The 24402-nt window shown below is 43.1% G+C and overlaps 1 protein-coding gene across 1 annotated transcript in view; it reads right to left on the bottom strand.

Annotated features, from left to right (window-relative positions):
• STK10 (serine/threonine kinase 10) overlaps window positions 1-24402 on the bottom strand; it is a 173091-nt gene that overhangs the window by 124678 nt on the left and 24011 nt on the right. The window contains exon 2 of the mRNA XM_006884349.1: window positions 2159-2323. Coding sequence (XP_006884411.1) covers window positions 2159-2323 — 165 coding nt within the window. The remainder of the gene's footprint in view (window positions 1-2158; window positions 2324-24402) is intronic.

Consider the following 24402-nt stretch of genomic DNA (forward strand, 5'->3'; position numbering starts at 1 on the left):
AATGAATGGAAACCCAAAATCTCTGTAAATGTTCATTAAAATTAATAAAATTTAATTAAAAAGAAAAAAAAAAAAGAAAATCCTATGGACCATAATGGTCCAATTCCCAAGTGATAGTAGGAATAGTTTTGGATCTGGTACCGTTTCTTTCTGTTGTTATGGAGTCATGTGTATCAGGACCAAACTCAGTATTAGTTGACAACAACAACTTGCTTGGTCCTGGGGAAGTAATGAGTTCAGCATGAAGCCTAATCGGAAGAGACACATAATAGTTGTTCTTCTTAAAGCATACACAATTGATATGCCAATAAATGTTACACAACTGGACAGAGGAATGGATGGACAAATGAATAGTTGAGCAGGTGGATGGCTGTATGAGAGAGCCTCTTAATAGCAAAAGACGGAGTAATAATAGGCATAGATCAACAGCAATTATTTTATAAAACACAATGCATATGAATGACTGTATGAAATACAATGTGAATGAAAGATTGTGTGAAACACAATGTACCTGGAAGAAGCACAATGTATATGAATTCTGAATGTGAACTAATATAAAAATTTTAAAAAGAGGTTCTGTGAGGCCAATTTAGCAGCATACAATTAAAAACCATAAAAACTCCAATCCCAAGAACTTTTATCTGTTGAAATGAGAGGTTAAACTTTAACAACTCTCCTTTAGTTTTCAAAAGCACAGGTTCCTTTCTTCAAATATATTTTCCCACTAAGTGCCTGCAATCTTGTTCCTAAAAATTAGGTGTTGTTCGTTTAAAAAAAAAAAGCCAAAACCAACCAACCAACAAGAAGACTATTTATGATTCTTTCAAATGGGAAAAATTACTAGACATCAACTCCAGAACTACTACAATTTCCCAAAACGTAATTAAAACAGTAAAATGTTGTCAGTGATCACAATTGAATTTAACGTGCTTAAGATATATCTTCCTGGACACAAAATCATTATCAGGGTTGTTGGCAAATAATTGCTGCGTGTGGTAACGTGACCCAGGACTGGCTCTCAGCACGGTCACATCTAATGCTCAGCCCCTGGGGACCTCTCATTCAAAATTCCTATGTGGGAGGCTGAAGGTCTGTCAACTGAATCTAGAACCAACTGGAGACTTTTCTTGCACATCCTTTTGTTAAAAATATCTTACTGAGTGTTGGCATCATGCATATGAGACTTCAACTATAAAGCACTAGGTGAAAAAGTCTAGAGAGTTATGCACATTCTGAGAAGTTAAGGTTTTATCAAGTGTGAGGCATTAACACTGGGAAGGCGTCAGTGGGGACAACACTGTCTTTGAAAAACAGGGGGGCCCTCAGAATTCCTCTGTGGAAGTTGGGGGTGATGCTGAGGTGGAAGATGAATCTTAAAGCGGCATCTGCATTGTGCTGGTGAAAGGATGAGGATGCTGATGAAAGAAGAGTGTGTTAAAGGCTCTTCCACTTTAGGGCTGCCACTGACGAGAATAAAATACTCTCCGGGCAGCTGCAGCAATAGCAATGGGGCTGTACCACTGGGAATTAAATAGCAACTCATGCTGAGATCTTACAGGTGCCAGATGCTGCTGTCAGCGTCTGATAAGAATTCATTCATTTCATCTTCTTTAACACTCCAGTGAGTTGGGACTATCATTACTCCTAAGTTATGTAGCCCTGGCGGCTCAGTGGATTAAGTGTTGAGCTGTTAGTGGTTCTAACCCATCATGGTAAAAGATAAATCATCTTTCTCCTATAAAGGTTCACAGCCTTGGGAAGCCTGCAGGGCAGTTCTACTCGGTCCTACAGGTCACCATATGTCAGAATCAACTCACTGGTGACGGGTTTGGCTTAGGTTTGCAGGGTGGGAAGAGTGAGGTACGGGCACAGAGAAGTGAAGGACTTGCCCAGGTTTTCCATCCTGTAAGCAGCAGAGCTGGTGTTTGAGATCAGGCACTAGAGCATTAGAGCTCCTGTTCTGAGAACTGTGAGTGGGGAGGCTCAGGGGACAATGAGGAGGACAGGAAACCCAGGGCCCACCTGTTGCCCCTTCACCTCGCCCCGCCCTTTCCTTCAAAGTGAATCTTGAGTAAGATGTAAAGATGCCAGAATGAGGCTGGGGGCTCTGGGCCAGCACCCGTGGGGGCCACAAGAGACCGGACGGCAGCGCCCTTACCCAGAGTTTCCCGTCGTAGTAGTAGGCGCCCAGCAGCTTCACAATGTAGGGGTGGTCGCAGGTGGCCAGGATCTCGATCTCCACGATGTAGTCCTCCAGCTCCTCCTCGCTCTTGGTCTCGATCACTTTGGCTGCAGCCAAGGCCCCTGTCTCCTTGTTTTTGGCCTGCAAAGCAGACAGGGCAGTCAGCAAGGTGCACTCACGAGTAGAGTGACCCTCAGAGGCCGCTCAGAGTCCAGCATGAAATAAGAGACCTCAAAGCAGAGGCCAGTGTCCAGACAGGGCAAGAAGCTGAACCAGGAGGTGCTAGGGGTTAACAGAGGCCAGTGATGTGCATCCTATCAATTCTCAGCACAGAAAAGCAGGCAATGAAAGTGTTCAGCATTTATTATATACATATATATATATATATATGTAATTTATCACATATATAGCATTTAATCTATATAGAATATTTACCCTATATCTAGTATTTATCATCTATCCATAGCATTTATCATATATAGTATTTATCATTTATACAATATGATATAGATAGCATTTCTTTTATATCTATCAATCTATCTACATAATACAGTATTCATATTATGAAGAACTGGGATCTCTACTGGCTTAGTGGCAAAGAACTGCACTGCCAACACAAAGGTATGTGGTTCGAACTCATTAGCTGCTCCACAGGGAAAAGATAGGCAATCCTCTCCTGCGCAACTTACTGCCTCTGAAAACCTGCTGGCGGGCCAGCTATGGGTCACTTCTGAGTCAACAGTACACAACAATAATGAATAACTCAGGAGCTCTGGTGGCCTAGTCGTAAGGAGTTACACTGCCAAGCCAAAGGCACAGCTTGAATCCATTAACTGCCCCTCGGGAGAAAGATGGACAATCTCCTCCTGTGCAATTAACTAACTGCCTCTGAAAACCTGCTGGAGGGTGAGCTATGAGTTGGTGCTGACTCAACTACACCGTGAGTAACTATGATGACAACAGAAGAACCCTGCAAATGTTGTTGTCATCTGTTGTCAAGCCGGTCTGACTCATGGCGCCCTGATGCACAAGAGGACCAATGACTGCCAGGGATCCTGAGTCAGGGATTTCATTGGCTGACTTTCAGAAGCTGACTGACAGGCCTTTCTTTTTAGTCATCTTAGCTAGATACACCTCTGAAACCCATTTACTATCACAGCACTACTCCCCTGACGTTCTGGTGGTGGCTGCACATAAGCTACACTGGCTCAGAATCAAACCTGTGTCACCTACATGAAAAGCAAGGACCTTACCACTGAGGAAAAAGGATTCAAACTGAGGGGGAAATAAGATCATCTGCTCGATGCTTCCTACACTTTCCCAGTTTCCCATGTGTATATAAATCAGTGGAAAACTGGGAATTTTGACTGTAAGCTGAGGGAGGATCTGGGACACAGGAGGGATGCAAAAGATATTTTCACTCTTTGTATCAAAAAGTAGATTAATATAACTATATATGACCATTATTGTAGAACGTATATGAGGATCCAAGGGGAACGGGGAGGGGGAGCGGAGGGGTGAGGATGGGCTGGAAGAAAAGGAGGTAGTTAGTTAATCCTAGGGTTGCACAATTTGATGGGTGAAGGGAGGGGGAGGTAAAGGAAATGGGAAAGATCCAGTATGAAAATCAACGTACACAAACTCTGTAAGTAAACCAGTATAAAATAAAAATTTTAAATTAAAAATATATAAATTAATAGGAATAGTTCCACATATTTATTTACATCAACTCACAGACATTAAAGGAAGAATGAAGATAATTCTTAAATACCTTTCCCCTGGGTAAAGCAATTTTCTTACTTGATGAAAATGAGAGAGATATAGAAAGAGTTGTTGTTATGTGCAATCAAACTATGACTCATAGCATCTCTTTGAATAATGGCTCTGAACCCTATCCTGAGCCAATCACACCATCCTGAACACATCTGACATAATTGCCATTGTCATTGTGTCAATTACTCTCATTTAGGGTCTTCCTCTCTTGTGTTAACCTTCCATCTTTCCAAGTATGATGTCCTTCTTCAAGGACTCACTCATCCTGACAACATGCCCAAATTAATATGAGACAGAGCACATGATGGAATACTACACAGCACTTAAGAATAATGACTCTAAAAATTATTAAAAAACTTGGGAGAGGCTAGAGAGCACTATGCTGAGTGAACTAACTCAGTCTCGTAAGGACAAATATAGAGTAAGACCATTACTGTAAAAGTAGATTACTAGTAAAACGTGTATAAGGATCCAATGGAGAGAAGGAGTGAAGCAGAGGGGTGAGGATAGGCAAGGGGGTTGCACAATCTGATGGGTGGAGGGTGGAATGGGTAAAGGAAATGGGAAAGGTCCAACTGGGATCTGGAAAGACAGGGTAACAGAGGGCATAGTTCAATGTTGATTTATTTTATAAAATTTCATGAAAGAGAACGCATGAAACACAAAGTGAGTGAAGGATAGTGTGAAACACAATGTATACAAACTCTGTAAGGAAACCAATATGAAATAAATATTTTTTAAAAAATTCTTAGTTCCATAGAGCAACCTGATTTAACTTTCTCCAGGACAGACCTATTTGTTTACTTGGCATTCCATGGTATTTCCAATACTCTTCTCCAGCACCACAACTCAAAGGCATCAATCTCCTTCTGTCATCCTTAGTCATTGTCCAGCTCTCTGATGCATAGCAAGTAACTGAGAAGACCACGGCTTGGATAAGGTGCACTTTAGACTTCAGACTGACAACTTTGTTCTTTAGCACTCTGGAAAGGTCCTTGACAACAGTTTCCCAATGGAACTCACTTTTTTAATTATTATTATTATTTTACTCTTGCAACTCATTTTTGATTTCCTGAGTGCTGGCACCAAGCATGTTGACTGGGGATCCAAGCAAGATGAAATGGCTAACTACTTCAGTGTTTTCTCTATCTATCATGATGTTGCCTATTGGCCCAACAGTGAAAATTTTTGTTTTCTTGATGTTGAGATGCTTAATTCTCCCAAAATCAGTGTGAAAGCTTATTCAAACTGCCTTGGTAATCCATCACTTTATCAATCACACTTGCACACACTTTCTCTCATCATGCATACACATACATACAAATTATGTATCTGCTTTCTGATTCATTATAAACCTTATTGTTTTTCTATCCTCAACAGAGGAACTTTCAGAAGGTGTATTTTCTTAACAAATAATAATACTCAGAAACATAAGAGTGCATATGTGAAGATTATATATGTAAGTACTGGTGGTCTTACTAGGTAAGGCATTGTGCTGCCAATCCAAAGGCAGGAGGTTCAAATCCACCAGCAGCTTCATGGGAGAAAGATGAGCAATCTCCTCTCATGCAACTTATAGACTCTGAAAACCCACTAGAGGGTCAAGTTTAACAGGATATAAAAACAGCATAACATTATATAATTTATTATATATAATATATATAATGTCATGTTTTTAAACTTTTCTAGTTGTAGAGGGTTTTTTTAAAGTACCATTCACATTTTTATAATTGTAGTGCTGTTTACTGCACTGGGCAAATCTACTTCCAAGGATCTCTTTAAAGTGCTAAAGAGAAAGGATGTCCTTTTAGAAACACCGGGTGTGCCTGATTCAAGGAATTTTCAATTGCTTCATTTGGACAATGAATGAGGAAGATCACAGAACAATTGATGCCTTTGAGTTGTTATGTTAGTGAAGAGTGCTGGACTGCAACAGAACAAACAAACCTGTGTCAGACCAAATGCAGACAGGGTTTTCCTCAGAGGCAACTTCATCTCGTATACTCAGGGCATATTGCCAGGAGGCACTAGTCCCTAGAAAAAGACAGTATGCTTGGAAAAGTAGAGGCTCAGTGAAAGAGGAGACTCTCCATGAAGTGAACTGACACAATGACTGCAACAATGGCTGTGAAGAACAGACCGTGAGAATGGTGCCGGGTCTGGTAAGGTTGAGATCTGCTCTACATAAGGTTGCTAACATCTAATGATATAACTGCTGCTCACCACCTCCCAAGTCATCTCCAATCCTGGAAAAGAGAAGGCCTGCTCTTCTCTGAGGAGAGGAAGGTGGAGGAGGTAGAGGGTAGATCAGGAGAACACTTTGACCACGCTGTCCCCAGTTATGCTTGCCAAAGCCACAAGGCAAGAGAGCTGCGGTGGGTGACGGCCACCTCTGAACTAGGAAAGGAGACTGTTTGCCATTTTCTCCGGCCTTTCCTGAAAAGGGCCCTTCTCCCCTGATGGTGAGGGAGGCCTGAGTAGGGATCACTTTCCAGGAGCACACAGACTTGCTGTGGCCGCACCCTGAAGGGAAGCACTAACCACAGGGTGGGCTGCCCACAGGCACCAGCATCATGCCAGAGTCAACAGGGAGGAGCCCACCGCCCAGTCCCCCACCCAGATTTCACACAAACAGGGGCCTGCCAGAACAGGAGAAACAGAAAATGTGGACCAGAAAGTGACTTGGGAGGCTCCCTGGCAGGATTCTGAAGCAAGGTTCCAGCAACCACCGTATCCTGGTCCCCAAAGTCCAGAGGGTCAGCCCTGAGCCAGCCACCATCAAAGTGACCCGCATCTCATCAAGGACCACAGGAAGCCATGGCTCTCCAAGCTCTACTAGTTCTCCAGTGATGACATACAACAAATCAGGTAGACATCAATTTTGTAACCAAGAGAGATGAGGGTGTCTGTTCAGTTTAACGTACCCACACAAATAACACGCATTGCACACATAACCCACATAGTACACAGAGGAAACACCCACAAGGCAAAAATCTTAACATGCACTTGGTGTAAATATGAGGTAATTCCTTAGGTAAACTGTAACTAGGAGAATCTAAAGAGAAAGGGATTTACATACACTAGGTAGCACTGGAGGCCTAGTGGTAAGAAGCTGTGCTGCAATCAGAAAGGCCTGTGGTACAAATCTACTGGCTGCTTCATGGGAGAAGTGTGGGCAATTTCCACTCATGTACTTTTACTGACTCTGAAAACCTGCTGGAGGGTCAGCTATGAGTTGATTCTGAATCGATGAAACACAACAATAACTCAACTTTACTCATGGGAGAGTTCAAGCCCTGGTGGCTCAGTGGTAAAGAGCTGCACTGTCCATTCAAAGGTACGGAGTTCAAATCCACCAGTGACTCTGCAGGAGAAAGATGGGCAATCTCCTCTCATGTGATTTACTGACTCTAAAAACAGCTTCAGAATCAGTGAGTTGGTTCCAACTCAAAGTACTTAACAAATACTCAGCATTACACTGTCTTTCGTCAGATTTTTCAGAACATGAACTTGGTACTTTAGATCTATTCAAATATTCATGGAAACATCAGACAAGTGCTTTGAAAATATCTATGCACAAGATTTTACTTTCTATGTAGACAGGGCTTATTTTACAGTTTTTCTGCAGAAATGTTGCAGGGGAAATGGTAACCAAGCTGTATGAGACTGTTAATCAAACTGAAGCATCAAATAAACAGAGTTTGAATTGTATCACCTGTAAAGGACATGAACCTTTCTGAGATCTTAAGAAATACTAACATTGCTGATATGACTAGAAAAGTGTCACGTCTGCCTTCTTTTATGAAAAAGTCTTAAAGGCTATTTGTTCCCCAATAAAATTCAGTGGGGAAAGTTATCCACATATATCATGCAGTTGTTTACCAAACATAGAAGAGAAGCAACTTAACTTTTGCTCTGAGATTTAAATAAAAGTTGCCAGGCATAGGAGCCAATTCATAGCTCATCTTCCAGCAAGTTTTTGGAGACTGTAAATCTCATGGCACATGGGTGGAGAAGGCCCATCTTTCTCCCACTAGAGTTGGCAGATTCAAACTCTCAGGGAGACAACACCTTTAGGTTACCATACATCTCCTTACTGACGAGACCACCAGAGCTCCCTAAGTCAGGTACTGTGTAAAAGTTTTGTAAAGTCACTAGGAAGGTCCCTTGCTTTTCTTGCTCAGTGACATTAAACTGAGTAGTTCCTGTATGAGTTTTTTTCTTTTTTATACCACATTCTTATGACCACCCAAGGCATGCCATGATATACTGGTTACTATCATGCTGTGAAAAGTGTTGAGATATTTCTTTAATTAGGTACAATCCAAAAATGGAGGTGTTTTCAATCTGCTTTGTAAGTCTTCATTCAAATAACAAATGAATTAATAGAAAAATAAATTGTACTTTCATAATTGGTACTTTTAAAAAGTGCATGTTCCATTATGATCTTTATCCTGTTGGTTTAAATAACTCCAAGGTAACTGGGCTACTACAAAAAGTACCTTTTTGTTTGCCAGATATCTGCTTTAGCAATAAATGTTTTTACGCCTCTCTGACTCAACAAAGTAAAATTTTTTAAAAAAAGTATGTTTTATCACTATTTTTTTTAAAAAAAAGAAGGGAGGGGAAGTGACTTGTCCAAAACTGCATTCCTTAATAGCTTGGTGAAGGCAGGACCAATCACTTGAAGTCACTGACTCTGTAAAACTCGTTAATGATAAAAGCAGCTGGCTGACTGAGCCTTCATCAGGTGCCAGGATTGTACAGTATTTCTATTTCCTCCTCAACCCAGCCCTTGGAGATAAATATTAGCATGTTTACTTTATCAATGAAAAGTCCTCGGGTTGGGCCAACAGTATTCAATGACTAACTGAAAAGCTGCTGGTTTAGAATGCACCCAGCAGCACCACAGAAGAAAGACCTGGTGATCAGCTTCCCTGAAGATTGTTGTTGTTGTTGTGTGCAGTTGAGTCACTTGCGACTCATAGCGACCCTATGTACAACAGTCCTAAACCCTGCTCTATCTTGTGCCAATCGCATTGCCTCTGACACACCCATCCCGATTACCCTAGTCACTGAATCAATCCACCTCATAGAGGGTCTTCCCCTCTTGCGCCGTCCTTCCACCCTCTGAAGCATTATGTCCCTCTCCAAGGACCTGTCCCTCCTTACAACATGTCCAAAGTATGTCAGACGAAGCTCCAGAATCCTTGCCTCCAAGGAGCATCCTGGTTTAACCCTCTCCAGGATGAATCTGTTTGTTTTCTTCGCACCACAGCTCAAAGGCATCAATTCTCCTTCTATCCTCCCTAGTCACTGTCCAACTCTCTGGTGCATATCAGATGCACCTTAGTCTCCAGAGTGACACCATTGCCCTTCAGTACCCTGGAGAGGTCCCTAACAGCAGACTTTCCCATTGCAATACATTTTTTTATTTCCTGGCTACTGGTGCCAAGAGTGTTGACCGTGGAGCCAAGCAGACTAAAGTTGTTAAAAATCTCAATCTCTTCACCATCCATCCTGATGCTGCCCAGAAAACTGTATGGAGCAGAATCGCAGGAGAAGCTCAGTATCAGCAGTCAGAACAAGGCCAGGTGCTGACTGGGGAATAAACCATCAATTACTCCTGTGCAAGTTCAAACTGAAGCTGAAAAAAATTAAAGTAAGTCCACAAGAGCCAAAATATAACCTTGAGATGATCCCACCTGAGTTTAAAAAAATCATCTTAAGGACACTAAGAACTGAAGACCAGCTGAATTGTGGGATGACATTAACGATATCATTCATGAAGAGCGCAAAAGGTCATTACAAAGACAGGAGAAAGCAAAAAACAAAATACATGTCAGAGGAGACTCTGAAAATTGCACGGGAGGATCAAGAAGCAAAACAAAGGGAAGAGATGACAATATAAAAGAGATGAGCAGATTTCAAAGGGTAGCTCCAGAAGACAAAACAAAATATTATAATGGAATGTGTAAAGAGCTAGAGTTGGACAATAAAAAAAAGGAAGAAATTGCACGGCATTTCCTAAATGGAAAGAACTGAAAAACAAATTCAAGCTTCAAGTTGCAAGGTTGACAGATGCTACGGGCAAAATCTTGAATGATCTAGGAAGCATCAAAAGAAGGTGGAGGGAATATACAGTCACTTTACAAAAAAGAATTGGTGCACACTGAAATATTTCAGGAAGGAGCATATGATAAAGAACCAATGATGATGAAGGAAGAAATTCAAGCTAAATTGGAGGCATTGTAAAAAAATAAGCCACAGGAACAGATAAGATACTTATTGGCATGTTCCAAAAAAGCAGATATAGCCCTGGGTGAACTTATCAGTCTGTGCTAGGAAATTTGGAAGATACCTACTTGGCCAATTGAATACACGAGATCAATATTTGTACCTACTCCCAAGAAAGATGATACAACAAAATACAAAAATTATCTAATAATTTCACAAGCAAGCAAAATACTGTTGAAGATTACCCAAAGCCGGTTAGAGCATTAAAGTGACAGAAAACTGCCAGAAGTTCAAGATGGGTTTAGAAGAAGCTAGTGTCAGATTTTGACTGAAAGCAGGGAATATCAAGAATGTCTATTTGTACTTTATTGACTATGCAAAGGCATTTGACTGTCAAGATCCTAACAAACTATGGCTAATCTTGAGAAGAATGGAAATTTCTGAACACTTAACTGTCTTCCTGTGAAACGTATACCCTGATCAAGAGGTTGTCGTTTGAACAGAGCAAGGGAATACTTGCTCCATGGTGTAACAACTGGAAAAGTGTGCATCAGCACTGTATCATCTCTCCATAACTATTCAATCTAAATGCTGAGCAAATCATTCGAGGAAATGTACTTTATGAAGAAGATTGGAGGATGGTTCATTAACAACCTGCATTTATGTAGATGACACAGCTTGTTGCTTGCTTAATTAAGGTGAGGAAGACCTGAAGCATTTGCTACAAAGATTCCATCTCAGTATCACGAAAACAAAAATTTTCACCACTGGACCAATAGGCAATATCAGAACAGATGGAGAAAAGATTGAAATCATTGACAGATTTCATCTTGCATGGATCCACAATCAACACCATTGGTACTAGCAGTCAGGATTTCAGGAGACATATAGCTTTGAGAAAGTTAGCTGTCAGGGATTGCGCCAAAGTCCTAAAGAGCAATGATATCAGTCTAAAGACTAAGGTGTGTCTCATTCAAGCCATAGGATTTCCAATCACTTGAAAGCTGCACAACGAATAAGGATGTCTGAAGAAGAATCAAAGTATTTGAGTTGTAGTGTTGGAGAAGAGTACTGACTATACCATGGACTGCCAAAAGAACAAAAAAGTATATGTTAGAGGCAAAGTAGGTGAAGCTTTATCTTACATATTTCAGACATGTTAGGAGAGGCTGTTCTTTGCAAAGGACATCATGCTTGGAAAGAGGGGGAGAGTCAGCAAAGGAGAGAAAGACCCACAATGAGATGAACTGATACAGTGTCTGTGGTTATGGACTCAAATATGTCAAAGATGATTAGGATAGTGCAGGATAGCATGGAGTTCTGTTGTTCATGGGGTCAATGTGAGTTGTACTCGCCAGCACTTAGCAACAACAACAACTCTATAACACTGAGAACCATGAGCCAGAATCCACTCTCTGGTTGAGTATTTGGGTTTCTTTCCTGTTTGTTTTCATAAACAGATGAGAAGCCGAGATCCAGAGAGGCCAAGCAACTTGCTTCAGGTCCCACAGCAAGGAGATGGTAAAGGCTAAATTCAAATGCAAGCCTTCCTGACTCAAACAACCTGAGCTCCAAATCACTTCTTAGAAGCCATCTCTTGGCCAGTGCCCAGCAGTCTCTGCGCGTCTCCCTTTGTTAAAGATAACAGGAACCATAGCCAACAGCAACCCTCAAGCTGGCACAGTGCTTGGCAGCTGCAGGGCACTCAACAGCCTGGATGTAATCTCTTCACAAACCATTACTCCAGGTGTATCTATCATGCCCATTCCCCAAACGAAAAGATGAAGCTTAGAGAGGTACTAGGAGCAGGACAGTAAACTGCAGCAGACTCCTCAACCCTGGTTCAGTGTTCTCTTCACTACATGAAGCTCTCAGAATCAGCTTATCCCCTACCCATTCATTGCTTCATTCATTCATCCATTTTGTTGTTCATTTCTGTAGAGTTAGCTCTGGCTCTGGGTGACTCTACATGTTGTTGTTGTTATTGTTATGTGCTGATGAGTCACCTGTGACTCATAGCGACCCTATGTACAACAGCCCTAAACTCTGCTCTATCCTGTGCCAATCTTATTGTCTCTGACACACCTACCCCCATGACCCCAAGTCACTAAATCAATCCATTTCATCCAGGGTCTTCCTCTCTTCGGCTGCTCCTCCACTCTCCCAAGCACATTGTCCCTCTCCAAGGACTGGTTCCTCCTTGCAACATGTCCAAACTATGTCAGACGATGCCTCAGAATCTTTGCCTCAAAGAAGCAGCCTGGTTTCGCCCTCTCTAGGATGAATCTATTTGTTATCCTAGCAGTCCATGGTATATTGGACACTCTTCTCAAGCACAACAGCTCAAAGGAATAATTTTTTTTCTGCTATCATCCCTAGTCACTGTCCAGCTTTCTGACACATTGCAAGTAATTGCAAAGACTATGGCCTGGATCAGGAGCACCTTAGTTTTCAGACTGGCATCGTAGCAGACTTTCTCAATGCAATTTGTCTTCTGGTTTCCAGGCATACAAAATGACATATTTTAACAAAGAGACACTGCCCTGGATGTGTTCACCAGGTTGTACCAAGAAATCTGGAGGACAACCACCTGGCCAACTGACTGATAGAGATCTATATTTGCTCCCATTCCAGAGAAAGGTGATCTGACAGAGTGTGGAAATTATTGAACAATATCATTAATATCACGCAAGAAAGATTCTGCTGAAAATGATCCAAAAACGACTAGAATAACACATCAACAGAGAACTGCCAGAAGTGCAGGCTGGGTTTAGACAGGGCCATAGTAGTAGGACTATTAAATATTATAGCTAATGTTAGATGGATCTTGGCTGAAAGCAGAGTACCAGAGGAATGTTTATCTGTGTTTCATTGACTATGCAAAGACATTTGGTTGTGTAGATGACAACAAACTGTGGCTGACTCTAAGAATGGGAATCCCAGAACATTTGATTGACTTATGCAAAACCTCTACTTGGACCAGGAGGCAGTAGTCAGAACAGAGTAAAGAAACTTCATGGTTCAAAATTAGGAAGAGTGTATGCCAGGGATGTATCCTCTCTCCACACCTTTTCAATCTATATGCAGTACAGGTCATCTAAGAGGCTGGGGTCCATGAGGAGAAATGGGGCATCAGGATTGGAGGAAGACTCATCAACAATCTACGTTATGCAGATGACACAATCCTGCTTGCTGAAACTGAGGAGGACCTGAAGCTCTTGCTACAGAAGGTCAAGGACTGCCGTCTTCAATATGGATTGAAGCTCAATATCAAGAAAACAAAGATTCTCACCACACGGGCCGATTGGCAGCATCTTGGTAGACAGTGAAGAGATTGAGATAGTTAACAGCTTTAGTTTCCTTGGCTCCACAATCAACACTCTTGGTACCAGCAACAAGGAAATCAAAAGACGAATCGATTCTATACACAACAGAAATAAATATTGCCATTTCCTGTGCTGGTCTGGTGCCACTTTCATGATCACTCGTACGCTTGAGCCCATTGTTGCAGCCACTGTGTGTTTTGGGTGCCTTCCAACCAAGGGGACATGTCTTCCAGCTCTGTATTGAATAACCTTCTGTTGTTGATCCTTAAGGTTTCCATCGGCTGACTGTAACAATGATGATGGCGCAGTGAGGGAAGCCGACTATCAAATTTAATAATAGTAGACCAAAGAGGGAAGCTTAATACAAGCTGAAGGTCACCTTGTGGTACTGGGGCATTCCCTAGGAGTTAACATTGTTCTTAGTTTGTGTCAAAAGAATCCCTCCCTCTTGAGATTAGCATAAAGAGGAACTTGGCCTTATCTGTAAAAGACTTCACCATTATCCTTTGTTTTTGTTTTGTACTTCCTTATGATTTTACCTTGTTCACCTTCCTTATGATTCTAAATAAATACTCAGAGAAGCATGGCTTGGGGGCCTTCAGTCACGGGAACTGTTGGCCCCCTGTTTTTCACACTCTCTGTTCTATATCATTCCTGGTAGTCTGTCTCATTATTAATAATTATAAAATTATTTCATTCTTTGGGACCCTCGGTCTGCAACAATGCAGGACAGGGTAAGTTCCAATCCACTGTTCATAGGGTTGCAATGAGTCACTGTCACCTCAACAGCACCACAGAACAACAGATTTTTATGTAGATCACCAGGCCTTTCTTCCTCCACCTTAGTCTGAAGCACCAATGAAACTCATCCACTATGGCTAACCATGCATTTATTTGAAATACTATCAATCATACTATATGTGAGGCACTTTTCTAGTTAACAAGACAAAAAGGTTGGTTTCTCCTAGAAGAATCTGCTTGTAGGGCCTTCCTATAACAAACTATTAGGTATCATCATGACATTAATGTGCCCTTCATTAACTTTTGTTTGACGAACCAACCTAAGGAGGCTTGATGGCACTATGATTAAAGCACATGACAGCCAACAAGAGGGAGGCATTTCCCACTCACCAGCTGCTTTGTGGGGGGAAAAGATAGGGCAATCAATTTCTAGAAAAGATTTGAAACCCTAAGTGGCAGATCTAGTCTGTCCTATTAGCTTGTTATGAGTTGAAATTGACTTGATGGCATGTGATTTTTTTATTTGTTTTTAATATTTCTTGCATACAAAAAAATTTTTGTGTGTTTGAAAAATTTGTGTTAGAATTAGTCAGCTGGACTCAGTTTAGATGATCCTAATTTTGTTGGCAGCATCCAAAGCATCATAGTTAGGAACAAGTTGAACATAGGCTTTCTTTTCTCCCGCAGGCCTGATCAAAGTGTTGACCTTAGCCACATCAATGTCACAGAGCTTCTGAGCTTGTTTGATTTGGTGCTTGTTGGCCTTGACATCCACAATGAACACAAGTGTGTTGTTATCATCTATCTTCATAGCTGACTCGGTGGTCAGAGGAAACTTGATGATGGCATAGTGGTCAAGCTTGTTTCTCCTGGGGGTGCTCTTTCAGGGGGTATTCGGGCTGCTTTCGGAGTCTCAGCGTCTTAGGCCACCGGAACGTGGGTGACGTGCGGATCTTCTTTTTTTTTCTTTTCACTGTGGATATCCTTCATGACTGTCTTGACCTTTAATGCCTTTGCTTTGATTTCAGTTTTGGGAGGGGCAGGCCCTTCCTTCTTCTCTTTCAGCACCATTTTCATAGAAAGACGCATACAAAATTCTTATACACTGTTTTTCATCTATGCTATTATCCTGTCTTTTCAGAACCCCACTGGATCTTTCCTAATTCTTTCACCTCCTCCCTCTTCCCTCTGCATAGCAGCAGTAGGGTGGGAAAATGATGCCCCAGATGCCCCCATACTCTGAGGTGGGGGCGTTCTAGGGAAGAAGTGGGCCCTGGAAAGCTAAGCATGATCCAAGTAGACAGGGCATGTGGGAGTGTACAGGCAAGAGATGGCATAAAGAACAAGCAGCTGTCTGTGTTTCTGACGTCCGTCTCTCCCACCAGCCGAGGTGAGGCCTGGTTCAGTGAAGGGTGGGGGGAGCCCGGCCTACTCTGCACCGCTGGCCAGCAGTGACTAACGCCTCAGCCCACACCCTCAAGAGCAAACACACAGTGACCACTTGTGTTTTCTGGCCTCTGTGGGAACAATCCTCCCCCTTGTGTCCACACAGGGTCCAGCTGGGAGGAGGTGGGGACAACCCTCCCAGTCAGGAGCCCTGTCCCACCCAAGGGGCCCAGCCAGTCAAGTCAGGGGATGGGGGCTTTCTAGCAGCAACAGAACAGCCAGCAGGACACAGCCCCCAGGTCCACGCCTTCTATCCTGACTGCCAGCAGATTGCTGCGTCCTTCCCTCCTCCTTCCAGGAAACCTTCAATATCACAGAATTTAGGAAACAGGAAGTAGCTACCAGCCCTAAACCCTACTCCTCAGTCTTCACAGATGAGGAAAATGAGCCCAGAGAGGGGAACGAAGAGCCCAGAGTCCAATCTCCACCAGTTGTCTCATCTGAAAAACAGAACACCTCAGCCTCAAGCTGACTAAAAGAAAATATGAGGTGGGAGGAGCTGAGAGGCCTGTCAGTGGAGACCTTGCTCACCTCGAACCTGGCAGCCACTGAGGGGTCTGGAATGAATCCTGGAGGGTGGGGGAGAGCTGAGGAGACCCCGGCCCCCTTCCATTGCCCCTTGTTGAGTCAAAACTCCATTTCCTTAGGAACCACTTTTTCACTTACTCTCAGTCCAAAGGGCTGGTCAGGGGCTGATCAGGTGCGTGACCTCAGTCACAGTCACTAATTAGGGTGGTCAGTTTGTCTCATTGAGGCCAACAAGACTTACCTAGGTGGTTATTTTGATTGTTTATGTTGTTGTTTCTATGCCATTGAGTTGTGTGCAACTCATAGCGATCTTATGTACAACAGCCCTAAACCCTGCTCTATCCTGTGCCAACCTTATGATCTCTGACAAACCTACTTCCATTACTCCAGTCACTGAATCAACCCATCTCAAAGGTCTTCCTCTCTTTCGCTGTCCCTCCACCCTCCCAAGCATGATGTCCTCCTTGCAATATGTCCAGATGAAGCCTCAGAATCCTTGCCTCCAAGGAGCAGTCTGGTTTTACCCTCTCTAAGATGAACTTGTTTATTCTCTAGCAGTCCATGGCATATTCAATACACTTCTCCAGCACCACAGCTCAATGGCATCAATTCTCCTATCATCCCTAGTCATTGTCCAGCTTTCTGATGTGTATAGCAAGTAATTGCAAAGACTATGGCCTAGATCAGGTGCACCTTAGTCTCCAGACTAGTTTTGCTAGAGTTACCGGAAAAGATCTTTTTCCTTCTTTCTCTACCATCACCGTTACCAACTGCTGTCAAGTTGACTCTGACTTATAGCAACCCTGTATATGTCAGGGCAGAACTCCCTCCCACAGGGTTTATAATGGCTGATTTTTTTAGGAAATTGATCACCAAGCCTTTCTTGCTAGTCCTTCTTAACCTAGAAGCTTTGCTGAAACCTGTTCACCATGCAGTACTTAAAATACTGGTGGCATCGCTTGCAGAACCACAGCAACACTCAAGCCACCACAGGGCAGCAAAATGACAGATGAGTTGTGGTCACAGAGGTGAGGGAGCACCTAAAACTCACCTCAATGTGCCAGACTCAGACTCAGAACATTTATTTCTTCCCCCCGCCCCAGGAAGGAAAATGACAACAGAGTGCAAAGAGAGGGTAGAGGAACCTTACCAAGCAATCATTTGCTACTGAGGTCTCCTAGCAACCTGGCTGGGCAGCCGGGCGTGAGGAAAGGATCCCAGCTGACCTGTCAAATGAATAGCCTAGTCGTGTGTGCCACTGCCAGACAATGGAGCAGTCAAGGCTAAAGGTTTCTATTTTCCCTGTCCTCTTTCTTTTTGACGGCTCTGCCAGGCATGTGTCAAACACAGCTTAGGCTACTGGAACCAGGCAGGGTGCTAGAACCAAAGACAGGCTTGTCAGCTTCTCACAGAAAATGCAACTGTGTTGTCCCTACTCAAACATATTTAACCTTCGCATGTTGACACCTGCTGCCCATTGTTGGACAGGCTTCAGATCTTATTAAGGAAGGAGGAAATCTGGCCACTAGTGGCCGGGGTTACGGAACCTCGATGTTCAGGGGAAGGGCCCAGCATGAACTCAAGGAGGGTGGTCTGAGGACAGCACAAGCATACCGATCAGGGAATCAGTGTGGGCTTGGGTTTAAGACCCCACTAACTCCTCTAGCTGGCCTTCTAGAGCCAGTCTAGGAATTGGGTCCTATGTACATGGGCCTGGCCTTCTAGAAACTTGTGCTATTGTGGGCTTCAGGACAAAAATGTCTGAGAGGTCTTGTGTGGTCTCTCAGGCAGGGGAGGGAGCACCTTGCCTTTCTCTAGCACAGAGAGGCTTATCACCTCCTCCTATTGAAGCACAAATAAAGGCCCAGGGTGAGAAGGTTCTTGTCCCAAGTCACACAGCTAGGTACTGGTGGCAAGACTCAAACTGAGGTCTGGTACTTGGCACAAGGCTCTTTCCCCTTCAGCAGCCCAATGGAGTAACATCTCGAGCGGACGCCGGCTCACGTGCTCTGTGTGCCAATCCTTCTTCCTTCCCCACCTCTTCCTCCATTGTTCCCAGCAAGTAACGATCTGTGACAAACCACCATTGACTCCCTATTGCTGACAAGATAAAGTCCAAACTCCTAGGCAGAGTTCACAGCCCTTCTGATCTGCCTTTGTCCACTGTTAGTCCAGCAGGTTCCCCATTCCGTGTCCTTCCTTCTTCATGCTCCTTCCTCCATCTAAAATGCCTTGCTCCCATTTGGACTTAAGCACCATACACAAAGTCTAACTCAATCACAACCTGCACCAGGAAGTCTCTGGAAGAACCCTACTCTACCTCCCTACCAGAATTTCTTCACACCTTATTAAGACTTTCATCATATACTTCCTGGTGTCATAAGCATTGGTGCTCACCGTTCCCTCTCTGAATAGGCTGTGAGCCTGAAATGATAAGTTACGTCTGATCCATCTTAGTTCCTCCTGCAGAGCATGGAATAGAGTGGTCAGTGCAGAGCAGAAGGACAGAAGGACAGGCAGACGGGAATATAGTATAACAGATTATAGATATGAAGATGGAGGAGTAGATAAACAGTGGATGGCAGGGTAGATGTGCAGGTACATGGATAGATGGGTGACTCCTTAGGTAAATGAATAGGTCAATAGATGGGAAAATGAATGGAAAGGTGGTGAACAGGTAAATGAAGAGTGGATGGATGGATGGATGGATGGATGGATGGATAGCTAGGAGAATAGGAGATGGTTGGGTGGATGAATGGGAAGATGGGTGAGTGGACTGGTGAATGAGCAAATGAGTAGATGACTGAACAGGTATTCTGGAGAGAGGCTGCACTGGTGGCCAGGTGGGTGGATGACTGATGAATGGAGAATGAATGTGTGACGAGAGAAAGAGATTTAAGTGAGAGAGGGTATATATCCAGGGAGTGGAAAATCCCAAGTCTCTCCTTTTCCAAAAACCACCTGAATATTCTATGAACAATGGCCTCTCTCCTTCCCTCAACACTATAACCAAACAATGTTCTTTGCACAAGAACCTACCTTACTCCTTAACACTCATCTGCCAGTCTGTCATGCTGCACTGGTTTGTGCATTTGCTGTGATGCTGGAGGCTACACCACTGGTATTTCATATATCAGCAGGGTCACTGACTGGACAGTATTCTATGGCACCTCCAGATATAGACAAATGAAGAAAGAAACTGGAGATCTCCTTCTGAAAAAACTGGGCAGTAAAACTTTATCAAATAGCAGATAGTAATCAGATAGTTGTTGTTGTTGTTGTTGTTTGCCTTTGAGTCAGATAGTAGCCCACTGCTGTTTGATTAGTGCCAGAAGATGTGAGTTGAGTCTCTCCAGCTGAAGCCCACTGTTGTCAAATTGGTTTCAACTCACAGCAACCCTGTAAAGACAGAGTAGAATGAACTAACCCACAGGGTTTCTAAAACTGCCAAATCTTTATGGGAGTCGACTGCCTCTTTCCGATGGAGCAGCTGGCAGGTTTTAACTGTTCAACTTTAGGTTAACAGCACAACACGTAACCCACAGTTCCACCAGGCTCCTCCTCAGGATGAAAGGCATTCAAAGAACAACTTCCTCAAAGTCGAGCCTAGTTTAACGACACAGAGAGAAGGTGGCCATTGAAACCTTCGTCTGCTAATGTAACTGAAGATGAAAAGAAATGAAGCTGCAGACACCTATTCAGAAGGGACAGTCCCTGGAGGTGGACATCGTGCTTGGTAAATAAATAATTCCACTGACAAGCAGGAGAATCCTTGATGAGACGGACTGACAAGAGCGGCTGAGTGGTTTTGACAATGGCTCATCCCAGGAAATGGCCAGGAGGCCGGCACAGGCCTGTCAGGAACTGTCACTGTGTGCTAAGCCAACTCAACAGCACCTAACGGTCCCACTCCATCTTGGGTGACTTAAAAAGGAATATATTTTCACCAAGTGCGTGGAGGAATGGAAATAGCATAGAAAAAGAAATAAAAAGGCTTAGGTTCAAGTTCTGGAACAAACTCAATATTAGTTGAGGGCTTTAGAAGAAGCCAGAAGACCAGGCCTTTGGTTTCCCAAGGGAGATGTGGACAACGTCTGGGCCATCATGGGTTAGTCAGTCAACAACTGATTGTTTCTGTTCTCCCATTAGATTCTGTTTTGTTTTCAGAGGGATGAGAGCTTGGAGGGAGGATGTTGGTTGTGTTTCATGGGGGGTTTTTTCCCCCTAAACCCTGATCCGGGCTATAGTCTTCACAATTAAATGCTATGCATCGGAGAACTGGACCGTAACTAGGGATGATAGAAAGAGAATTGATACCTTTGAGCTGTGGTGCTGAAGAAGAGTGTTGAATATACCATGGACTGCTAGGAGCACACACAGGTTTGTCCTGGAGAGGGTGAAATCAGGCTGCTCCTTGGAGTCAAGGAAGCTTTGTCTGCCATACTTTGGGCATGTTGCAAGGAGGGACTGGTCCTTGGAGAGAGACATCATGTTATCATGTTTGGGAGAGTGGAGGGATGGCACAGGAGAGGAAGACCCTTGATGAGATGGATCGATTCTGTGACTGGGGTAGTGGGAATGAGTGTGTCGGAGACGGCGATGTTGGCACAGGATAGAGTGGCATTTAGGGCTTCTGTACATAGGGTTGTTATGAGTTCCAAGCGACTCAACGGCACACAACAACAACAAACCATTCTCACCTTGTTCACGAACAAGTCTGTTACTTAGTCTGCTCACAGTACAGGCTCAATAAGTCATTTTAAACGAGTGAGTGACTGACTGACTGAATTGGCACTTGTGCCTGTTCATAGAGAGAAATGCACCCTGCCCTATAAGTGAAGAAAAGACAACGGCAAGAAGTCATCCTTCTCTCCATCTTGGATTTCTGAATCTCTAGCTGCTACCATTTTGAAAGACGGCAGGCATCTCTCTACCTTGAAGAAGTCAAAGCTTTTACCTGAGGCCAGGATGCTCATAGTTAACCAGCCCTGCCAAGGAGAGGAAAACCATGTCCAGATCAATAATCACCGTGCCAGGTTTCAGCTCAACGATAACTGAGACAGCTGAGTTTCAGAACAAGTGATACATAAGAATGGCAAAGATTAAGAAGCACAAAAGCAGAGGAGCGGCCTGGCTCCCAAGGCTGTGCATTTAATACCCTGTCCCTTGGGGGAGGAGGAGTCTGCTCGGCTTTCTGGACTAGTAAACACAAAACTAAACCCAAACAGAATTGGCCCCAAGGATCCCGAGCCATGGCCTGGGCCCAAACTTGGGCAATCTGTCCAACTTTGAAGGGCATGTGAAACCTTCAGATCTCAGCTCTTCAAAAGTGTCTGAAATCGAAGCTACATATCACTGATAAGAGGGTTTGGGATGGTGATGGTGCACTCCACCTCTCATGCCCCAGAAGAGGGCGGGAGAGGCTTAGGGATGCAAGATAGAGGTGTCTGTCGTCAACAAGTGGTGCCTGGGTGGTACAAGTGGTTGCACTTGACCATGAACCAAAAGGCTGGTGGCTCCAACCTCAACCAGCAGCACCATGAAAAGATGACAATCTGCTTCCACAAAGATTTAGAGCCAAAGGGACTAGTCATATTCTGCTGGGGTGATGGCACCAACGATCCTGAAAACAGAAGGAAATGGAAGGAATTTGGAGGTAATGGCCTCATTTATGATAAGATATATGATTAGATGCCAAAACAGTCAACTATATCCAAGTAGAGCAGCTGGAATTCCTGCAGCAAGAACTGTCAGAGTGTAAGAACTGGAACCTACTGTTAGGCACTTCATGCCCTCCTCTTTGTGTGGGGAGCCTGACATCTGCATGGATGCCAATGGCATCGATAATGCCGAGAAGCCTAGCTTTGACTGCACCAAGGCCATGCAGGGGCACACTCTGGGCATTCTTTCTTCATCACTGAGTGTTGCTGCCCTATGCATTTTGGGTTTCTCAGTCCAATGAATCAATAATGAAGTATTTTGCTCATTCACTACAGTTCTTGATAGTATTTCAAATATGCTATCTTCCATCACTCAGCCAGGTATAAGTACCCATCAAACTACTTTCAATGAGTAGATTTACTGGTTGGTAAATATTTTCAACTGAAGATTTAAACTTAGGATATTAAACAGATGCTCAGTAAGAAGCACAGCTATCTGAAATTAAATATATATCTCTATATATATCTCATATTTTCACTTGTCACAAACTTTTCATCTGATCAGGTCTGAAATCTCTTTAAGAAAAAGACTATTTGGGCAAGCTCTGGTGGCCTAGAGGCAAGAAGTTGCACTGCAATCCCAGAGGTGAGCAGTTCAAATGCAACAGATGCTCTGCTGGAGAAGGAGGGACAATCTCCTCCTCTACCAGTCAGATCCGATTTGACGGTACACACACACACATACAAAAAAAAAAAAATTTAAAAAATTATTAAAAAAAAAGAAAATGACTATGCATAAGTTTACCGGACTGTGGGGGAAAAATATCAGTACCTCAAGCGTATGCATTTGCACTGGTGATTGCTGCACATATCTTTGTGCCATCTGTATACATATGTATTTTAACATGGATTAACATGCACAGACGTTTCTCCCTCAGTGTAAACCTCGAGGCTCCAACCATTTCCCACTTAACTAACTCAAAGCCTGCATCAGCAGCCTAGAGGTAAACCCTGAACACATGTTTCCTCACAGGTTTTCAAAAATATGCAAGTTGTTTTGCATAAATGTAATTGAACACATCAGGCATAAGATATTAGTAAGAGGAAATATGTTGCATACTTAACTAGAGTAGATGATATGTTTAAACCTTTCAAGTTTTAAGCATGAGATTGTACACTTTACGAAAGTCCTGGCATCTGTGGTGCTAGGTAGGTGAGAAGGTATCAAAGACTAAGATATTTAGTTAGCAAAAAAACCAAGGCCTGTCTGCAGGCATTTTAAATATGTTTATTTTAAATGTCTCTCACTACCTATGACACACTCTTGCTTTGTAGGGGTTTGTGTTTATGTGTTTGCATTGTACAGCAGTTAAATCTCCATGCAGAAAAACTGTCTTGAATGTCATTGATATGCTTTACTTGTTAATGTGTATCAATGTATTTTAAAATGTAGACAATAAAAATAGTAAACAATCCTACTAAAAGTATGTTGTTATTGTTGTTGTGTACTATAAGAGTAACTAACCAACCCAGAGCTCCCACGAGTTTTCAGAGGCAACAGGAGATTGCCCATCCTTCTCCCTCGGAGCAGCTAGTGGCTCGAACCACATGCCTTCGGGATTGTAGTGCAGCTTCCTGCCACTAGGCCACCAGAGTGCTTTTAAGATTATACTAAGGTCTCTTTCACTAGCAGCAGATTGTTTTGACATTACTGTAGCTTAAGAACAAATGTGAATGCCACTGATTTATTTTCTTCTTTATAAAGTCAATAAAAAATATTTATAGCCAAGAAAATTGGGTGTCAAATGGTTACCCATGCTGGACAGTGTTGGGTGGAGCAGGAGCGGCATACACGTTCTTAAACAACAGCCTCTGGAAACTGTATGAACTTTGATAAATGACAATAGTTATAGAAAGGCTTCAAGCCTTTTGTTCATAGGGTCACTATGAGTCGTGCTCAACTCAACAGCAATCAACAACAACAACAACTCAGAAAGGCACAGTTCTACTCTGTGGATCATCAAGAGTCATAATCAACTGACGGCCACGGGCTTGGTTTTGGGGTTTGTGGCTCATAAGGTGAGCCAAAGACTTGGAGTTTGGTGGGTGGAGGGAGAGGGTTAAGGAATGAGGGAAGAGTCAGGGGGAACTTGAAAGAGCAGGATGATAGTGGGCAGAGATCAACGGTGACTGGTCTATAAAATATAATGTATGGGAATGATGGTATGAAACACAACATGAATGAAGAAATGTGTGAGGCACAAAGTATATGAATTTTGTATACAAACCAATATAAAATAAAAATGTATGTCTAAATGAAAAGAAGGAAACACATTTATTGAGAGCTTCCCCTCTCCCCTGTCCCAATAAGGTACCTGATAACTTTCTATCAATTAACCCCTGGAAAATATGTCCTGTTGTGAGCCTGAGTTTCCAGGTAGTCCCCAAACTAGAGTAAAGGCTGGCTCTAATTTTTTGATAACTAGTAATTTTTACATCAACAACTAGA

Source organism: Elephantulus edwardii, unplaced genomic scaffold (assembly GCF_000299155.1).
Source record: "Elephantulus edwardii isolate Elephantulus edwardi_28Jun2011 unplaced genomic scaffold, EleEdw1.0 scaffold00033, whole genome shotgun sequence".
NCBI lineage: Eukaryota > Metazoa > Chordata > Mammalia > Macroscelidea > Macroscelididae > Elephantulus > Elephantulus edwardii.